Source organism: Capra hircus, chromosome 24, assembly GCF_001704415.2.
Source record: "Capra hircus breed San Clemente chromosome 24, ASM170441v1, whole genome shotgun sequence".
In the NCBI taxonomy this organism is placed as follows: domain Eukaryota; kingdom Metazoa; phylum Chordata; class Mammalia; order Artiodactyla; family Bovidae; genus Capra; species Capra hircus.
Window position 1 is genome coordinate 24,155,008 of NC_030831.1, and position 20,150 is coordinate 24,175,157.

General features: G+C 39.4%; 1 protein-coding gene across 1 annotated transcript in view; it reads left to right on the plus strand.

Moving 5' to 3' along the window:
* CCDC178 (coiled-coil domain containing 178) overlaps positions 1–20,150 on the plus strand; it is a 386,847-nt gene that overhangs the window by 42,122 nt on the left and 324,575 nt on the right. The window contains exon 8 of the mRNA XM_018039353.1: positions 13,508–13,650. Coding sequence (XP_017894842.1) covers positions 13,508–13,650 — 143 coding nt within the window. The remainder of the gene's footprint in view (positions 1–13,507; positions 13,651–20,150) is intronic.

The following is a 20,150-nucleotide window of genomic DNA, read 5'->3' on the forward strand; positions in this document are numbered from 1 at the left end:
GAAAAGTAACCCATGTTCACAGATTTGACATAATATTGTTTAGATGTCAGTAGTACCCATAGCTATCTTCAGATTAAATGGAGTTTCTGACAGAGTCTCAAAGAGCTTTTTGCAGAAATGGAAAAGCCTGTTCTAACATTCATTTGAAGTTGCAGGAGGTCACAAATAGCCAAAACAGTCTTGAAAAGGAAGGGCACCTTAGAGAACTCACAGCTTCTGATTTCAAAAATAACTACAAAGCTTTAAGAAGCAAAAATGAGTGTCATTTAATAAATACAGGAAAGTAGTTCAGTGAAGTAGTGTTGAGATTCTAGAAATAAACCAATATATCTCTGGTTAGTTGATTTTGACAAGGGTGTCGAGACCATTTGTTGAAATGAGTAGTCTCTTCAATACATGGTATTGGGACATTGAATATCCACATGCATTCAAAGAGTGAATATGGACCTCTGCTTCTTAGAACATACAAAAATTAATTTTAAGTGGATCATAACTTTACACATAAGAACTAAAACTATAAAACACTTAAAAGGAAACTTGTGGATAAATCTTTATGACCTAGAATTTGAGGACGGATTTAGATATGACACTAAAAGCATAAACAACATTAGAGAAACCAGACTTCATCAAAATTAAAACCTTTTGTACAGCTAAGTACACTATCAAAAAGGTAAAAAAACAACCTACACAATGAGAGAAAATATTGCAAATTATATATAATTTTATTTTAATGTATGTTCAGTTCAGTTCAGTTCAGTTGCTCAGTCATGTCCGACCCTTTGCGACCCCATGAATCGCAGCACGCCAGGCCTCCCTGTCCATCACCAACTCCCAGAGTTCACTCAGACTCACGTCCATCGAGTCCGTGATGCCATCAAGCCATCTCATCCTCTGTCGTCCCCTTCTCCTCCTGCCCCCAATCCCTGCCAGCATCAGAGTCTTTTCCAATGAGTCAACTCTTCACATGAGGTGGCCAAAGTACTGGAGCTTCAGCTTTAGCATCATTCCTTCCAAAGAAATTCCAGGACTGATCTCCTTCACGATGGACTGGTTGGATCTCCTTGCAGTCCAAGGGACTCTCAAGAGTCTTCTCCAACACCACAGTTCAAAAGCTTCAATTCTTCGGCGCTCAGCCTTCTTCACAGTCCAACTCTCACATCCATACATGACCACAGGAAAAACCATAGCCTTGACTAGATGGACCTTAGTCGGCAAAGTAATGTCTCTGCTTTTGAATATACTGTCTAGGTTGGCCATAGCTTTTCTTCCAAGGAGTAAACGTCTTTTAATTTCATGGCTGCAGTCCCATCTGCAGTGATTTTGGAGCCCAAAAAATAAAGTCAGCCACTGTTTCTACTGTTTCCCCATCCATTTCCCATGAAGTGATGGGACCAGATGCCATGATCTTCTTTTTCTGAATGTTGAGCTTTAAGCCACCTTTTTCACTCTCCTCTTTAACTTTCATCAAGAGGCTTTTTAGCTCCTCTTCACTTTCTGCCATAAGGGTGGTGTCATCTGCATATCTGAGGTTATTGATATTTCTCCCTGCAATCTTGATTCCAGCTTGTGCTTCTTCCAGCCCAGCGTTTCTCATGATGTACTCTGCATAGAAGTTAAATAGTCAGGGTGACAATGTACAGCCTTGATGTACTCCTTTTCCTATTTGGAACCAGTCTGTTGTTCCATGTCCAGTTCTAACTGTTGCTTCCTGACCTGCATACAGATTTCTCAAGAGGCAGCTCAGGTGATCTGGTATTCCCATCTCTTTCAGAATTCTCCACAGTTTATTGTGATACACACAGCCAAAGACTTTGGCATAGTCAATAAAGCAGAAATAGATGTTTTTCTGGAACTCTTTTGCTTTTTTGATGATCCAGCAGATGTTGGCAATTTGATCTCTGGTTCCTCTGCCTTTTCTAAAACCAGCTTGAACATCAGAAAGTTCACGGTTCACATATTGCTGAAGCCTGGCTTGGAGAATTTTGAGCATTACTTTACTAGCATGTGCGATGAGTGCAACTGTGTGGTAGTTTGAACATTCTTTGGCATTGCCTTTCTTTGGTATTGGAATGAAAACGGACCTTTTCCAGTCCTGTGGGCACTGCTGAGTTTTCCAAATGTGCAGGCATATTGAGTGCAGCACTTTCACAGCATTATCTTTTAGGGTTTGGAACAGCTCACTGGAATTCCATCACCTCCACTACCTTTGTTCATAGTGATGCTTTCTAAGGCTAATTATATATTAATTTTGTGCTAATATATACTAATTATATAGTAATATTACATTAATATACACTAATTCTATATTAATATATCTTCCTACAGATTTGTAGTAAGTTTTAAAGTCAGAAAGTGTGAGTTCTCTAAGGTGCCCTTCCTTTTCAAGACTGTTCTGGCTACCTGAGGACCCCCCCTGAAATTTCATATGAATGTTAAAATAGGCTTTTCCATTTCTGCAAAGAGCTCTTGGAGACTTCATCAGAGGTTGCGTTTCATCTGAACATAGCTTTGGGTACTACTGACATTTTAAAAATATGTAGCACCCAGAATACATGAAGAACTTTTATAATTCAACAACTAAAAAAGATAAACACCTCATTTTAAAATGGACAAAAGACTTAAGTAGATATATCTCCGAAAGACAGAAATGAGCAGCAAACACATGAAAGGACAGATGCTCAACATCATTAACCATCAGGAAAATTCAAACTAAAGCCACAATGATATAACTACTCATGCCCATTAGGATGAGATTAAAAATAGAGTGTAAAATAACCAGTTTGGGTGAAGATGTAGAGAAACTCTAACCATTGTACTTTGCTGAATGTAAAATGGTGCAGCCACTGTAGAAAGAGCTTGGTGTTTCCTTAAAAAAGTAAAACAGAATTAACATATGCTTTAGCAACTCCAACCCAAGATATGTACCCCTAAAGAATAAACTGATGTTAAAAAACAAAACCTTGTGCAGAAATGTGCTGAGCAGCACTGTCTACAATGGACAAAAAGCAAAATCATCCCAGTGCCCATCAGTTGATGTATGACTAAACAAAATGTGATATAACCATACCATGGAGTAGTAGTCAGTCATAAAAAGAATGAAATACTGGTACAGATCACAACATGGATAAACTTCAAAGCACTATGCTAAATAAATACCCAGACACAAAATATCACATATTACATGATTTCATTTACCTGAAATATCCAGAATAGGTAAATCCATAAAGACAGAAAGCAAATTGGATTGCTAGGGGCTCGGGAAAGTGTAAGATAGAGTTTTGTTTGTAATAAAGCTTTGCTTTTTCTGTTTTATTCTGCTGTCTTGACTGAGGCCTTGGCTAGAGGCTTGCTGAAGTAACCCAGCTACTTAAATAATGCAAGCCCTCTTGTCAATGTGCTTGAGCCTCAGTACATTGCAAACCAACCTCAGTGGCTTAAGGTGACTTTCAGATTCTACAAGCAGCTTAGTCACATAACACAGTGGAGCCACAGAAATATTTTTAACATCAATGTAGAGAGTATCCATGTGGGACAGCTGAATCAGTCCCACAATGAGCCAGCCAAGGAGCTTTCCATATGAATTTGCCTCATACGATATAAGCAAAACCCCCAAACCTGAGATCACCCCAGCAATACCTACAGGAAAGATTGGATACAGGGAATTATTTCTTGCTTTTCTTCCTTTCATGGTATAAATTCTGTTATCTCTCTGTTTGCTTATCCCATCATCTTGGTGTAATCCTTGCTCTCAGCTTGAGTGTATAGCCCTGCATTCCTGTGCCTAAAGGAAAATTTTGTAGAGTTTACTAAAATCTGTGCTATTACAAAAATTAATGTGAACATAAAGAACACTATTGCATAGGAACCTGGAATGTTAGGTCCATGAATCAAGATAAATTGGAAGTAGTCAAACAGGATATGGCAAGAGTGAACATTAACATTTTAGGAATCAGTGAACTAAAATGTTATGGAATGGGTGAATTTAACTCAGATGACCATTATATCTACTCCTGTGGGCAAGAATCCTTTAGAAGAAATAGAGTAGCCCTCATAGGCAACAGAAGAGTCCTAAATGCTGTACTTGAGTGCAGTCTCAAAAATGACAGAATGATCTCTGTTCGTTTCCAAGGCAAACCATTCAGTATCACAGTAAGCAAAGTCTATGCCCCAACCATTAATGCCAAAGAAGCTGAAGTTGAACTGTTCTATGATGAAAAGATGCCCTTATCATTATAGTGAACTGGAATGCAAAAGCAGGAAGTCAAGAGATACCTGGAGTAACAGGCAAGTTTGGCCTTGGAGTACAAAATGAAGCAGGGCAAAGGCTGACAGAGTTTTGCCAAGAGAGTGCACTGGTCATAGCAAAGACCCTCTTCCAGCAACACAAGACATGAATCTACACACGGACATCACCAGATGGTTAATACCAAAATCAGATTGATTATATGGTTTGTAGTCGAAGATGGAGAAGCTGTATACAGTCAGCCAAACCAAGACCAGGAGCGGACTGTGGCACAGACCATGAACTCCTTATTGCCTAAATTCAGACTTAAATTGAAGAAACTAGGGTAAACCACTAGACCATTCAGGTATGACATATATCAAATCACTTAGGATTATACAGTGAAAGTGACAAACAGATTCAAGGGATTAGATCTGATAGAGTGCCTGAAGAAATATGGCCAGAGTTTTGTGACATTCCATAGTAGGCAATGATCAAAACCATCTGCAAGAAAAAGAAAGGCAAAATGGTTTTCTGAGGAGGGCTTACAAAGAAAAAAGAAGAGAAAGCTAAAAGCAAGGGTGAAAAGGAAAGATATACCCATCTGAATGCAAAATTCCAAAGAATAGCAAGGAGAGATAAGAAAGACTTCCTCAGTGGTCAGTGCAAAGAAATAGAGAAAACAATAGAATGGGAAAGACTAGAGAACTCTTCAAGAAAAGTAGAGATACCAAAGGAACATTTCATGCGAAGATGAGCTCGATAAAGGACAGAAATAGTATGGACCTAACAGAAGCAGAAGATATTTAGAAGAGGTGGCACAGAGGTGGTTTTCTTCATGACCCAGAAAACCATGAAGGTGTGATCACTTACCTAGAGCCAGACATCTTGGAATGCAAAGTCAAATGGGCCTTAGGAAGCATCACTATGAACAAAGCTAGTGGAGGTGATTGAATTCCAGTTGAGCTATTTCAAATCTGAAAAGATGATGCTGCGACAGTGCTGCACTCAATATTGTCAGCAAATTTGGAAAACTCATCAGTGGCTACTGGACTGGAATAGGTCATTTTTCTCATCCAACCCAAAGAAGGGCAATGCCAAAGAATGTTCAAACTACCACACAATTGCACTCATCTCACACACTAGCAAAGTAATGCTCAAAATTCTCCAAGCCCGGCTTCAACAGTACATGAACAGAGAACTTCTAGATGTTCAAACTGGATTTAGAAAAGGCAGAGGTACCAGAGTCAAATTGCCAACATCCATTGGATCATAGAAAAACAAGAGAATTCCAGAAAAATATCTACTTCTGCTTTATTGACTACGCCAAATCCTTTGACTGTCTAGATCACAACAAACTGTGGAAAATTCTTCAAGAGATGGGAATACAAGATCACCTTATCTGCCACCAGAGAAGTCTGTATGCAGGTTAAGAAGCAACCATTAAAACTGGACGTAGAACAACAAACTGGTTCCAAATTGGCAAAGGAATACATCCAGGCTTTATATTGTCACACTGCTTATTTAAGATATATGCAGAGTACGTCATGCAAATTGCCACACTGGATGAAGCACAAGCTGGAATCAAGATTGCCAGGAGAAATATGAATAACCTCAGATATGCAGATGACACCACCCTTATGGCAGAAAGGAAAAAGGAACTAAAGTGCCTCTTGGTGAAAGTGAAAGAGGAAAGTGAAAAATCTGGCTTAAAACTCAACATTCAAAAAACTAAGATCATGGCTTTCGATCCCATCACTGCATGGCAAATAGATGGGGAAACAATGGAAACAGTGACCGACTTTATTTTCTTGGGTTCCAAAATCACTGCAGATGGTGACTGCAGCCATGAAATTAAAAGATGTTTGCTCCTTGAGAGAAAAGCAATGACCATCCTAGACAGCATATTAAAAACCAGAGATATTACTTTGCCTACAAAGGTCTATCTAGTCAAAGCTATGTTTTTTCCAGCAGTCATGTATGGATGTGAGAGCTGGAGTATAAAAAAAGCTGAGCACCAAATAATTGATGCTTTTGAACTGCGGTGTTGGAGGAGACTCTTGAGAGTCCCTTGGACTCCAAGTAGATCCAAGCAGTCAATCCTAAAGGAAACCAGTCCTGAATATTCTTTGGATGGAGTGATGCTGCAGCTGAAGCTCCAACACTTTGGGGATTCTCCAGGTGCGAATGCTGGAGTGGGTTGTCATGCCCTCCTCCAGGGGATCTTCCTAACCCAGGGATCAAACCCAGGTCTCCTGCACGGCAGGAAGATTCTTAACCTTCTGAGCCACCAGGGAAGCCCAAGAATACTGGAGTGGGTAGCCTATCCTTCTCCAGGGGTACTACCAACACAGGAATCAAACCGGAGTCTCCTGCATTGCAGGAGGATTCTTTACCAGCTGAGCTACCAGGGAAGCCTATTTTGTTTCCTATAAGTCTATAGAATATGTTGTTGTTTAGTTGCTCAGTCGTGTCTGACAGTTTTGTGACCCCATGGACTTCAGCCCGCCGGGCTCCTGTGTCCATGGGATTTTCCAGGCAAGAATACTGGAGTGGGATGCCATTTCCTACTCCAGGGAATCTTTCTGATCCAAGGATTGAACCCATGTCTCCTGCAAGGGTCCTGCATTGCAGGCGGATTCTTTACTACTTAGCCACTGGGGATATGTAGTGGTCTCCTTTTAAATTCCTGATATTTATTCGTGCCTTCTCTTTTTTTCCTCTTAAACATGATATATTTCATCCATCACCATATAGTTAACACGTTTTACCCATTTTGTCTTCCCCATTCTCTCTGTTGTCGGTACATACATGTTTGTTTTGGTTTGGTTTGTTCACTTATTTGGATGTTTTTGTTTGTTTTTTATATTCTGCATATGAGCTAAATCATATGATATTTGTCTTTCTCCATGTGACTTATTTCTCTTAGCATAATACCCTCAAGGTCTTCCATGTTGTTACAAATGGCAAGATTTCTTTCTTTTGTTGTGATTGAGTAGTATGCTTTCAAACCAGTCAATCCTAAAGGAACTCAACCCTGAATATTCTTTGGAAGGACTGGTGATGAAGCTGAAGTTCCAGTACTTTGGCCACCTAATGCAAGGAACCAACTCATTAGAACAGATCCTAATGTTGGGAAAGATTGAGGGCAAGTGGAGAAGGGGGTGACAGAGGATGAGATGGTTAGATGGCATCACTAACTCAATGGACATGAGTTTGAGCAAACTCAGGGAGATAGTCCCTTCAGGACAGGGAAGCCTGGCATGCTGAAGTTCATGTCACAAAGAGTCAGATATGACTTAGCAATTGAACAACAGCAACAAGTATTCATTCTATATACCACATCTCTTTATGCATTCATTCCTTGATGGACTCTTCAATTGTGTGGCTATTATAAATAGTGGTGCAGTGAACAAAGGGATGCATATATCTTTTCAAATTAGTGTTTTTGCATAACTTGGGTTAATGCCCAAAAGTGGACTAGCTGGTCATATACTAGTCCTCTTCTTAATTTTTTCTGGTGTCTCCCTACTGTTTTCCATAGTGGCTGCACTAATTTACATTCCTGCTAACAGTTCACAGGGTTCTCTTCTCTCCACATTCTCTCAATACCTGTTATTTCATCTTTTTTTTTTTTGTATATATAATAACCACCATCATGGTCATGAGGTAAAATCTCATTGTGTTTTTTCATTTCCATAATAATTAGTAATGTTGCACACTTTTTCATGTATGTGCGTATTGGCCATCTGTATATCTTCTTTAGAAAAATGTTTACTGCTGTCCTAATGCAGTAATGAAACTAATGCAACATTGTAAACCAATTATACCCTAATAAGAATTTAAAAAAGAATGTAACAAGATGACAGGACCCCCCCTCTCCAAAGAAGTCTATTCAGCCCCTTTGCCCATTTTTAAAAATTATGGTTGATTTACAATGTTGTATTAATTTCTGCTGTACATCAAAATGATTCAGTTAACATGTACATACATATATATTCTTTTTAAAAATTCTTTTCCATTACAGCTTATCACAGGATATTGAATATAGTTGCTTGTGCTATACAGTAGGACTTGTTGTTTATCCCCTTTGCCCATTTTTAAATTGAGTTGTTTTTTTTTTTAATTGTTGTTCTTGAGATGTATGAGTTCTTTATATATTTGGTTATTAACCTCATATTCAGTATATGATTTGCAAATACCTACTCCCATTGGGTAAACTTCCCTGGTGGCTCAGAGGTTAAAGCACCTGCCTGCAATGTGGGAGACCTGGGTTTGATCCCTGGGTTGGGAAGATCCCCTGGAGAAGGAAAAGGCGACCCACTCCAGTATTCTTGCCTGGAGAATCCCATGGATGGAGGAGCCTGGTAGGCTGCAGTCCCTGGGGTCGCAAAGAGTCGGACACGACTGAGGGACTTCACTTTCACTCCCCCTTTCACTCCCATTGGGTACGTTGTCTTTTTGTTTTGTGGATGGTTTCCTTTGCTGTACAGATTATGTAGTTATGTATACATGAACTTTAAACACATCCGCAGATGAATAACAGTTGAATATAAAGGTAAATTTTTAAATTTAAACTTTCCTATATACCAGAAACAAATCTGAAAAAAAGTTTGTTTAAAAATAGCATTCATTGAGCATAAACTATAAAATATCTAGAATAAATGTAACAAATGACATGCACAGCCTCTATTAAGAAAACTATGAATATTTCTGAGAGAATTTGAGAAGTGCTATATCGAGACATGATGTTAATGGCTTAAAAGGCTAAATTTTGTAACATTCTCTCCAAGTCAGTCAGTTCAGTTCAGTCGCTCAGTCGTGTCCGACTCTTTGCAACCCCATGAATCACAGCACGCCAGGCCTCCTTGTCCATCACCATCTCCTGGAGTTCACTCAAACTCACGTCCATCGAGTCGGTGATGCCATCCAGCCATCTCATCCTCTCTCGTCCCCTCTTCCTCCTGCCCCCGATCCCTCCCAGCATCAGAGTCTTTTCCAATGAGTCAACTCTTCGCATGAGGTGGCCAAAGTACTGGAGTTTCAGCTTCAGCATCATGCCTTCCAAAGAACACCCATGGCTGATCTCCTTTAGAATGGACTGGTTGGATCTCCTTGCAGTCCAAAGGACTCTCAAGAATCTTCTTCAACACCACAGTTCAAAAGCATCAATTCTTCGGCGCTCAGCTTTCTTCACAGTCCAACTCTCGCATCCATGCATAATCACTGGAAAAACCATAGCCTTGACTAGAAGGACCTTTGTAGGCAAAGTAATGTCTCTGCTTTTGAATATGCTATCTAGGTTGGTCATAACTTTTTTTCCAAGGAGTAAGCACTCTGTAAATTGAATGCAGTCACAAAATCTCAACAGGTCTCTTTCTGGAGCTTGACAAGCTAATTCTAAAATGTATGTGATGTATGCATGCAGCGAAATATAATTCAGCCTTAAAAAAAGAAGGAAGACTGCCATATGTGACAACATGGATGAACCTGGAGAGCATTATTATGCTAAGTACTAAAGAGGTCACAGATGAATACTGCATGATTCCACTTGTGTAAGATATCTATAATAGTTACCTTCATAGAAGCAGAGACGTTGATTGGTAGGGACATGAGGGGAAATGGAGAGCTGTTTTTCAATGGGTGTGAAGATTTCATTATGCAAGATGAGTAAGTTCTAGAGACCTGCTGTGCATCACGATGCCTACAGTTTACTGTAATGTACACTTTGTTGTTGGACTCTGTGCCACCATGGACTGTAGCCTACCAGGCTCCTCTGTATGGGATTTTCCAGGCAGGAATACTGGAGTGGGTTGCCATTTCCTTCTCCAGGGGATCTTGTACACTGAAAAATTTCTTACAGGATAGACAATCATGTTAAATGTTACTTTCACAATAAAACTGATATTAATAAAATTGTTGCTTTATTTAGGAGTGTACTGCCAAGTAGGATTCACCACTTGGCCCCTGGTGAAAGGACTGCTCACTACTGCTCTTCTACTCCTCACCCTCTAGCTTTCCAACAGGACATTCTGAACAGTCGTTCATTCCAACCACGACAGCTACAACCACCCTTTCCCTTTAGTTTGACAGAGAAGCGAGAGCTAGAGAGAGAAGGGAGAAGGTTTATGATCTCTAATAATTAATGAAAATAATAAAAATGGAATATTTGGACCCTTGCATGAAGATAATAATGGCTATTTATGAGTGAGAAGATTATAAGTGATTTTTTCATTTTTCAATTTTTCATTGGTGTTGTATGATTTTTCTACAATAAAGTATTTGACCAACAAGAGCAAATAAAACGTCTTAGTTTTTGTAGGTGAAAAGATAATGATTTTATTTTGGTCATATTAAATGGGATAGTGAAGTTATTTTCTTCAGTAACTTTTGTACATCATTAGTATTGATGCCTGTCAGAGTATATAAGAAACCTGAAACTTTGCTGTGCTAAACAATAGACTAAATAGCGAACAAAAATTAATATAAAAAATGTTTATAATCTTTTCCATGGGGATGGTCTTGATCCCTGCCTCCTGTACAATGTCACAAACCTCATTCCATAGTTCATCAGGCACTCTATCTATCAGATCTAGGCCCTTAAATCTATTTCTCACTTCCACTGTATAATCATAAGGGATTTGATTTAGGTCATACCTGAATGGTCTAGCGTTTTTCCCTACTTTCTTCAATTTGAGTCTGAATTTGGTAATAAGGAGTTCATGATCTGAGCCACAGTCAGCTCGTGGTCTTGTTTTTGTTGACTGTATAGAGCTTCTCCATCTTTGGCTGCAAAGAATATAATCAATGATTGTCTGGGGAGGCCTTACAAATAGCTGTGAAAAGAAGAGAGGCAAAAGGCAAAGGAGAAAAGGAAAGCTATAAGCATCTGAATGCAGAGTTTCAAAGAATAGCAAGAAGAGATAAGAAAGCCTTCTTCAGCGATCAATGCAAAGAAATAGAGGAAAAGAACAGAATGGGAAAGACTAGAGATCTCTTCAAGAAAATTAGAGAAACCAAGGAACATTTCATGCAAAGATGGGCTCCATAAAGTAAAGAAATGATATGGACCTAACAGAAGCAGAAGATATTAAGAAGAGGTGGCAGGAATACACAGAAGAACTGTATAGAAAAGATCTTCATGACCCAGATAATCACGATGGTGTGATCACTCATCTAGAGCCAGACATCCTGGATGTGAAGTCAAGTGGGCCTTAGAAAGAATACTACAAACAAAGCTAGTGGAGGTGATGGAATTCCTATTGAGGTATTTCAAATCCTGAAAGATGATGCTGTGAAAGTGCTACACTCAATATGCCAGCAAATTTGGAAACCTCAGCAGTGGCCACAGGACTGGAAAAGGTCAGTTTTCATTCCAATCCCAAAGAAAGGTAATGCCAAAGAATGCTCAAACTACCATACAGTTGCACTCATCTCACACGCTAGTAAAGTAATGCTCAAAAGTCTCCAAGCCAGGCTTCAGCAATACGTGAACCGTGAACTTCCTGATATTCAAGCTGGTTTTAGAAAAGGCAGAGGAACCAATTGCCAACATCCGCTGGATCATGGAAAAAGCAAGAAAGTTCCAGAAAAAATATCTATTTCTGCATTATTGACTATGCCAAAGCCTTTAACTGTGTGCATCCCAATAAACTGTGGAAAATTCTGAAAGAGATGGGAATACCAGACCACCTGACCTGCCTCTTGAGAAATCTGTATGCAGGTCAGGAAGCAACAGTTAGAACTGGACATGGAACAACAGACTGGTTCCAAATAGGAAAAGGAGTACATCAAGGCTGTATATTGTCACCCTGACTATTTAACTTCTATGCAGAGTACATCATGAGAAACGCTGGGCTGGAAGAAGCACAAGCTGGAATCAAGATTGCTGGGAGAAATATCAATAACCTCAGATATGCAGATAACACCACCCTTATGGCAGAAAGTGAAGAGGAACTAAAAAACCTCTTGAAAGTGAAAAGGAGAGTGAAAAAGTTGACTTAAAGCTCAACATTCAGAAAACGAAGATAATGGCATCCAGTCCCATCACTCGGAGAAGGCCATCACAGCCCACTCCAGTACTCTTGCCTTGAAAATCCCATGGACAGAGGAGCCTGGTAGGCTGCAGTCCATGGGGTTGCCAAGAGTCGGACACGATTGAGCGACTTTCACTTTTCACTTTCATGCTTTAGAGAAGGAAATGGCAACCCACTCCAGTGTTCTTACCTGGAGAATCCCAGGGATGGGGGAGCCTGGTGGGCTGCCGTCTGTGGGGTTGCACACAGTCGGACATGACTGAAGCGACTTAGCAGCAGCAGCAGCAGCAGCAGGTCCCATCATTTCATGGGAAATAGATGGGGAAACAGTGTCAGACTTTATTTTGGGGGGCTCCAAAATCACTGCAGATGGTGATTGCAGCCATGAAATTAAAAGACGCTTACTCCTTGGAAGAAAAGTTATGACCAACCTAGATAGTATATTCAAAAGCAGAGACATTACTTTGCCGACTAAGGTCCGTCTAGTCAAGGCTATGGTTTTTCCTGTGGTCATGCATGGATGTGAGAGTTGGACTGTGAAGAAGGCTGAGCACCGAAGAATTGATGCTTTTGAACTGTGGTGTTGGAGAAGACTCTTGAGAGTCCCTTGGACTGCAAGGAGATCCAACCAGTCCATTCTGAAGGAGATCAACCCTGGGATTTCTTTGGAAGTAATGATGCTAAAGCTGAAACTCCAGTACTTTGGCCACCTCATGCGAAGAATTGACTCATTGGAAAAGACTCTGATGCTGGAAGGGGTTGAGGGCAGGAGGAGAAGGGGATGACTGAGGATGAGATGGCTGGATGGCATCACTGACTTGATGGACGTGAGTCTGAGTGAACTCCGGGAATTGGTGATGGACAGGGAGGCCTGACGTGCTGTGATTCATGGGGTCACAAAGAGTCGGACACAACTGAGCGACTGAACTGAACTGTTTATAATCTACATCAGAACTACTCTAAAACCTTTCTTTGATCTTTCTGTGGTCTGATTGTTTTAATTAGCCATTAAGTACAGTGGCTCAGACAGTAAAGCGTCTGTCTGCAATGCAGGAGACCCGGGTTCGATCCCTGGGTTGGGAAGATCCCCTGGAGAAGGAAATGGCAGCCCACTCCCGTATTCTTGTCTGGAAAATCCCATGGACTGGAGCCTGGTAGGTTACCGTCCATGGGGTCGCCAAGAGTAGGACAGGACTGAGCGACTTCACTTTCACTTCACTTATATTAGCATGCATATTTTTATTTCCAGGTAATGGAAATATACAAACAAATTCATGGAGAACTTCTAGAAGCCATAGACAATCTTGAAAAAGCCAAACTCAGAGTTAAACAAAACAGAATAGAAATGGAAAGGGATATTCGTGATAGTGAAATACGCATGGCTGCCTACAAGTAAGTATTTTCCACAAATGTTATTTATAGCATTTAAAAGGAAAATATTAATTAAAAATGTGATATGTATTCCTGTATGAGAAATTCAGATAAAGAGAAAGGAAATTATCTAAATTTCCGCATCTGTCTTTTTACCAAGTTAATATATAAGTTAAAATACATGTCTTTTACCTATTTTAGACTACTTGTGTATAAATTCCTAAAGTAGTATTTTTCTCTGTCATTTTAAAGCTCTTTTACATATTTCTGAATTGCCTATGGATATGCTATTATAATATATATCCCTGCTAACAATGTAAAAGAATTACTATTTGAAAAAGTATTCCAGAATGGGATAGCATCAAATTATATAGCCTTGTGTGAATTATAAACATAGCATATCATTAATTAACTCATATTTATTTGCTTTCTTTAGCCTGGAATATTTTAAATGCACATAGATTAATTATATTTTGTGTATTATTGACTTTCTATTACATTTCTGATGTATTTGAATTTTATAACATCCATCTAGTTCTTAGTTTGGTTTTAAATTATTTATGTTTCTGTGTGATATAAAAATATTTATTTATTCAAACACCCATCATTTAGTATAGAAAAAGTCACATTCATTATGGAGCTAGATTCAAATAAATGTAAGTAAAATAGAGAACAAAAATTTATACATTTACCTGTGATCTGGATAACATGCACTTATTAAGATGTTTATATTTTCTCATATCTGATGTCTATTTCAATATGTGCTTACTTATGTATCTTTTGCTATTTTGTTCATTGTTTGGGGATTGTTTTTATAGATTTTTTTGTCCCTTTATTCTATCTTGTTCTCTTGTAATTGATGACTATCTTTAGGGTTATGTTTGGATTTCTTTTTTTCTTTTTTATGTTTATAACCATCGTAAATTTTGGTGTGTGGTTTCCCTGAGGTTTTTCTCTAGCCATCTATATCTTTATACTTGACTGTTATAAGCTGCTGATCCCTTACTTTCAAATGCTTGTAAAGAAATCTGCATATGTACTCTCCCACCTTACAGTTACTGTTTTTAGTATCATATTTTCCATCTAATGATTTTTTATGTGCCTTAGCTGTTGATTGTGAATGTATTTTGTTATATTGCTTTTGTCTTTTAACATTTCTAATAACTTGTGTGTAGATGACTTCTACCTTTACCGTATGATTGCCTTTATCTATTCCCTTTTTCATTTTCTAATTTTTATGTATTTAATTGTGGCCTTTTCTTTTTTGCTTAGAAAAGTTACTTTAACATTTCTTTCAAGGCTGGTTTGTGATACTGAACTCTTTTAGGCTTGGTTTTCTATCTGTTCATCAAATCTGAATGAGCGCCTTGCTCAGTATTTTTGATTGTAGTTTTTTCTTTCATCACTTTAAATATATCATGCCACTCCTTCTGGCCTGTGAAGTTTCTTTTGAAAAGTCACCTGATTGCTTTATGGGAGTTGCCTTATATGTTATTTGTTGCTTTTCCCTTGTTGCTTTTTAATATTTTCTCTTTATGAGCTTCCTAGATGGCTCAATGGTAAAGAATTCCTCTGACAAGGCAGGAGGCATGGGATCGATCTCTGGGTTGGGAAAATCTGGAGAAGGAAATGACAACCTACTCAAGTATTCTTGCCTGTGAAAATCCCATGGACAGAGGAGCCTGGCGAACTATAGCCCATGGGGTCATAAAAGGATCGGATATAGCTTAGTGATTAAATAACAACTTAATCTTTAATTTTTACAGTTTTAATTACAGTGTGTCTCAGTGTGTTTCTTTTTGAGTTAATCCTGTTTGGTACTCTCTTTGATTGCTGGAGTTGGATGTCTGTTTCATTTTTCATGGTTGGGAGGTTTTCAGCTATTATTTATTCATATATGTTCTCAGCATCTTTCTCTGAGTCCTTTCAGAACACCTATAATGTGAATATTAGTGCACTTGGTATTGTTTCAGAAGTCTCCAAAATTGTTCTCATTTCTTCTCATTCTTTTTTTTTTCTGTTCAACACCAGTGATGTCTAGCTCACTGACCCACTCCTCTGTATCACTGAGACATTTATTGATTCATTCTGATATATTTTGCATTTCCATTTATGTATTCTTCATCTCAGTTTGGTTGTGCTTTAGATTTTCTAACTCTCTTTTCAAAACTTCTTACTTCTTGCTCTGTATATCCATTCTTCTTCCAAGCTTTTTGACCATCTTTACAGTCACTACTTTTAACTCCTTCTCAGATAGATTGCCTAGCTCCACTTCACTTAGTTCTTCATTTGGGATTTTATCTTGTTCCTTGTTTGGAATGTATTCTTCTATCTCCTCATTTTTCCTAAATTGCTGTTTGTTTGTTTTTCTGTGTATCTGGTAGGTTGGTTATATTTCCTGACTTTGCAGAAGTGACCTTTTGTATGTGTCTTATGCATCCCAGTAGCACACTCCTCTCTCCTCACCCAAACTATATTCCCTAGGGTATTCCCTATGAGGGCTGCGTGGGTCCTGCTGCTGCTGCGGTGGGCTGCCTGTTTTGGGCACCCTGATAGGCTTGTTTGGTCCCCTGTCTGATGGGTTGACAGGCTCTACCTTGTGTGGAGGCTGATGACTGCTAGTTGTTGAGACTGGGTCATGAGGTCACTGGCTATGGAAACCCAGGGAGCCCTGGGGCTAGTGCATGTTCACTGGTGGGCAGAATCACAGTCCAGAAGTTGTTCTCCAGTTGTTGTCTGCCCACAGGTGGGTGGAGCCAGGTCTTGGGCTTAGTTCTAGCCTACCAATAGGCAAAGCTAGATTGTGGAGTCTGGTTGCAGGACCCAGGGATCCAAGAGCTGGTGTTAGATCACTGGTGGAAGCAGTGGTGACTGACACAGTTGAACATGGGGCCTAGGGTATCCTCAAGCTTGTATTGGCCTCCTAATAGGCAGGGCCAGGGTCCAGTCTGTTCCAGGGCAAGTTTTGGGCTGCTGATGGGCAGGCTGGGTCCACATGATGTGGGGTCTTGACTTTCTTGAGTCTGATGTCTACTCTGTGGTGGATGAGGCTGGTCCAGAGGCTAGAGCAGGCTCCCTGGAGGGCAGGACCAGGGCCCTGGGGATTCTGGGACTTGTGCCTGCCCACTAGTGTTAGAGTTGGGTTCTAGGCCTTCTGGAAGGCAGAGCCATTTCCAGAGGTGGCTGAGGGCTCAGGGGTCTTAGGCAGCTATCTCCTGATGGAGGAGACTGTGTCCCTGCCCAGTTAGATGATTGTCCTGAGCTGTCTCAGTATTGGCACATAAAGGCTGTTGGGTGGGGGTAGGTCTTGGTGCTTATGAGCTAAAAGGAGGATTCCACAATGGTAGTTGCTAGTACCAGTGTCCACATGGTAGATGGAGCTCTACAAATTACTGCCACCCATGTCTTTGCTCCTAGGGTGGGCTGCAGTTGCCTCCTGCTCCTGGCCTAGGATCCTTTCAAATTACTGTTTCTGCCCTGGGTCCCACAGTGTGTGAGGTTTTGTGTGTGCCATTTAAGAGTGAAATCTGTATTTCTTTCAGTTCTCTGGGACTCCCAAAGGTCAGCCCCCTTGGCCTTCCAAGCCAAATGCTCTGGGAGGTTTGTCTTCCTCGTGCAGGACTCCCAGGTTGAGGAGGTTGATGTGGGGCTCAGACCTGTTATTCTTTTAGGAGAATCTCTGCAATGTAATTTTGCTCCAGTTTATGGGACAGCCTCCCAGGGGTATGGTAATTGACTCTATCACTAGTCTACTCCTACTCATCTCAGTGTGACTCCTTCTTTATGTCTTTAGTTGTAGAAGAAACTTTTTGGTAGGTTGGTCTTTTGCACTGATGGTTGTTCTGCAGATAGTTGTGATTTTGGTGTGCTCATGAGAGGAAGGTCTTTCTACTCCACCATCTTGTCCTCTCTCAAAACATATATTATTTAATGAATGCAATCATTTTCATAACTCACCTGATTTGTTATATTTGCACTGTCATTTAGTTACATATGTTTTCCAATTTTCCGCTGATCTAGGAAAGCCTTGTGCTGTGCTAAGTCGCTTCAGTCATGTCCAACTCTGTGCGACCCTATGGACTGCAGCCCACCAGGCTCCTCTCCATGGGATTCTCAAGGCAAGAGTACTGGTGTGGGTTGCCATGCCCTTCTCCAGGGGATCTTCCCCTCCTAGAGATGTTTTCTGATTTGCCACTAATATAGTAAAGCCTCAGCTGAGACAACTGGGGAGATTTGACTCTACTCTGTGTCTCCAGTCTGTTAGAAATATTCTCAGGATACTAGGAGAGGAGTAAGAGCAAGCAGGCACACTCAGACATGAACTTCATAAGTCTCCGATTGCATCCTTTTTTGGTAACATTTAAATGACTACAGCAAGTCAAATGACTAAGGTCAAAGTCAGTTAACAAACCTACAAAGTTACATGGCCAAGAAGTGGAGGCAGGAACTTCAGTTGAGACTGTAATGCTCTCAGTTTTCTATGCTTTTTTTCTCATTTTACATATCTTGAAGCTGTTGATTATGTTTCTATATCTCTTATTTTAATCATTTCTCTGTTTCTGTCTCTGTACTTATATACCATACATATATTCAACATTTCATTAATCTATTTGGCATAAACAGATGTTCAGTTCAGTTCAGTTTAGTCACTCAGTCGTGTCTGACTCTTTACGACCCCATGAATCACAGCACGCCAGGCCTCCATCTAGTCAATGATGCAGTCCAGCCATCTCATCCTCTGTTGTCCCCTTCTCCTCCTGCCTCCAATCCCTCCCAGCATCAGAGTCTTTTCCAATGAGTCAACTCTTCGCATGAGGTGGCCAAAGTACTGGAGTTTCAGCTTTAGCATCATTCCTTCCAAAGAACACCCAGGACTGATCTCCTTTAGAATGGACTGGTTGGATCTCCTTGCAGTCCAAGGGACTCTCAAGAATTTTCTCCAACACCACAGTTCAAAAGCATCAATTCTTCAGTGCTCAGCTTTCTTCACAGTCCAACTCACACATCCATACATGACTACTGGAAAAACCATAGCCTTGACTAGACGGACCTTTGTTGGCAAAGTAATGTCTCTGCTTTTGAATATGCTATCTAGGTTGGTCATAACTTTCCTTCCAAGGAGTAAGTGTCTTTTAATTTCATGGCTGCAGTCACCATCTGCAGTGATTTTAAGCCCCCCAAAATAAAGTCTGACACTGTTTCCACTGTTTCCCCATCTATTTCCCATGAAGTGATGGGACCAGATGCCATGATCTTAGTTTTCTGAATGTTGAGCTGTTAGTGCATATTAATTATAAATGAAACATTCTACATCTTGTAACATTTTGTAAAATTTTTGCTTCTCAATTTTGAATATAAAAATTAGCTGATGATTTTTATAGATAATATTTAAATAGGGCCCAAAGGCATATTTTTATTAGTTCCTTTACTCAGTATTATTTATTGCATCATATAAGTTACTTGCTAATTTTCTTCTCATTTAAGCATATTTTCTAAAAGTTCTGTTATAAGCATTAGCGAGTCATAAATGATTTACTAAGTAAAATGTTAAAGGTATGTTTAATTTTCCTTCATTATTATTTTAGTTTGTTGAGAATTAGTAGTCATATAGAAACACAATTATATGTGCTATCAAATGCATAGATTGATGATTTTTATCTACATGTATATGTATATACATTCATGTCACCATGCCTCAGGTTAAGATATAAAAAGTTTCCAGGATATAGAATTTAAAAAAAAATTTTCCTTCTCAGTTCATACCATTTCCTAAAAGAGGGAATTACCATTCTGACTTCTATTACCATGGTTAGTTTGGTCTGTTCTTGAATTCCATATAAATGAAAAAAAGCATATATTCTTTTGTGTCTCGATTGCTCTACTTTATAGTAATTCTTAAAAGGTAAAATGATTCTTCCCATTTTATTCTTCTAAATTTATTTCTGATTTAGCAAATATGAGAATAATGAAATCCAAAGTATCAGTGGGGGCAACTTTTGCACTGAAAAATTCTTGAAAGGCTGAGGAATCGATCACATTAGTTAATGCTTTAAGAAATAGAGATGAAGAGATAACTAAGATAATGCTTAGTTCCTGCATTTCATGGGCAGGGTGACTGCTCACTTCTTACTCAGTCAAAATCTATAGTTTATTATCTGCACTGGGGAAATGGATAACATTGAGAGAAGAAAAATTAACTTCAAATGAAGAAAATTGAACCACACATGTATGTTTTAAATGCTGAGACTCTCAACCACTCATTATTGATCTGGAAGATCAATACAATTCTGATAGGAAACCTCTATTCTCCAGGTTTGAAAGGGTAAAGAAGAATCTTCTTGCTCATTTGTTTGTTGCTTTAATTTTGATTTCTGTTGTAAGATTATATCTTTCAGTTTAATTTGACTCTACTCCTAGAATTAGTTAGTGCATAAGAGGCTGGGCGAATTCAATAAACACACCATATATTTATTGGTCACTAGCATTTATTTTCTTGTGAATTCTTGTTTATCTTATCTTCT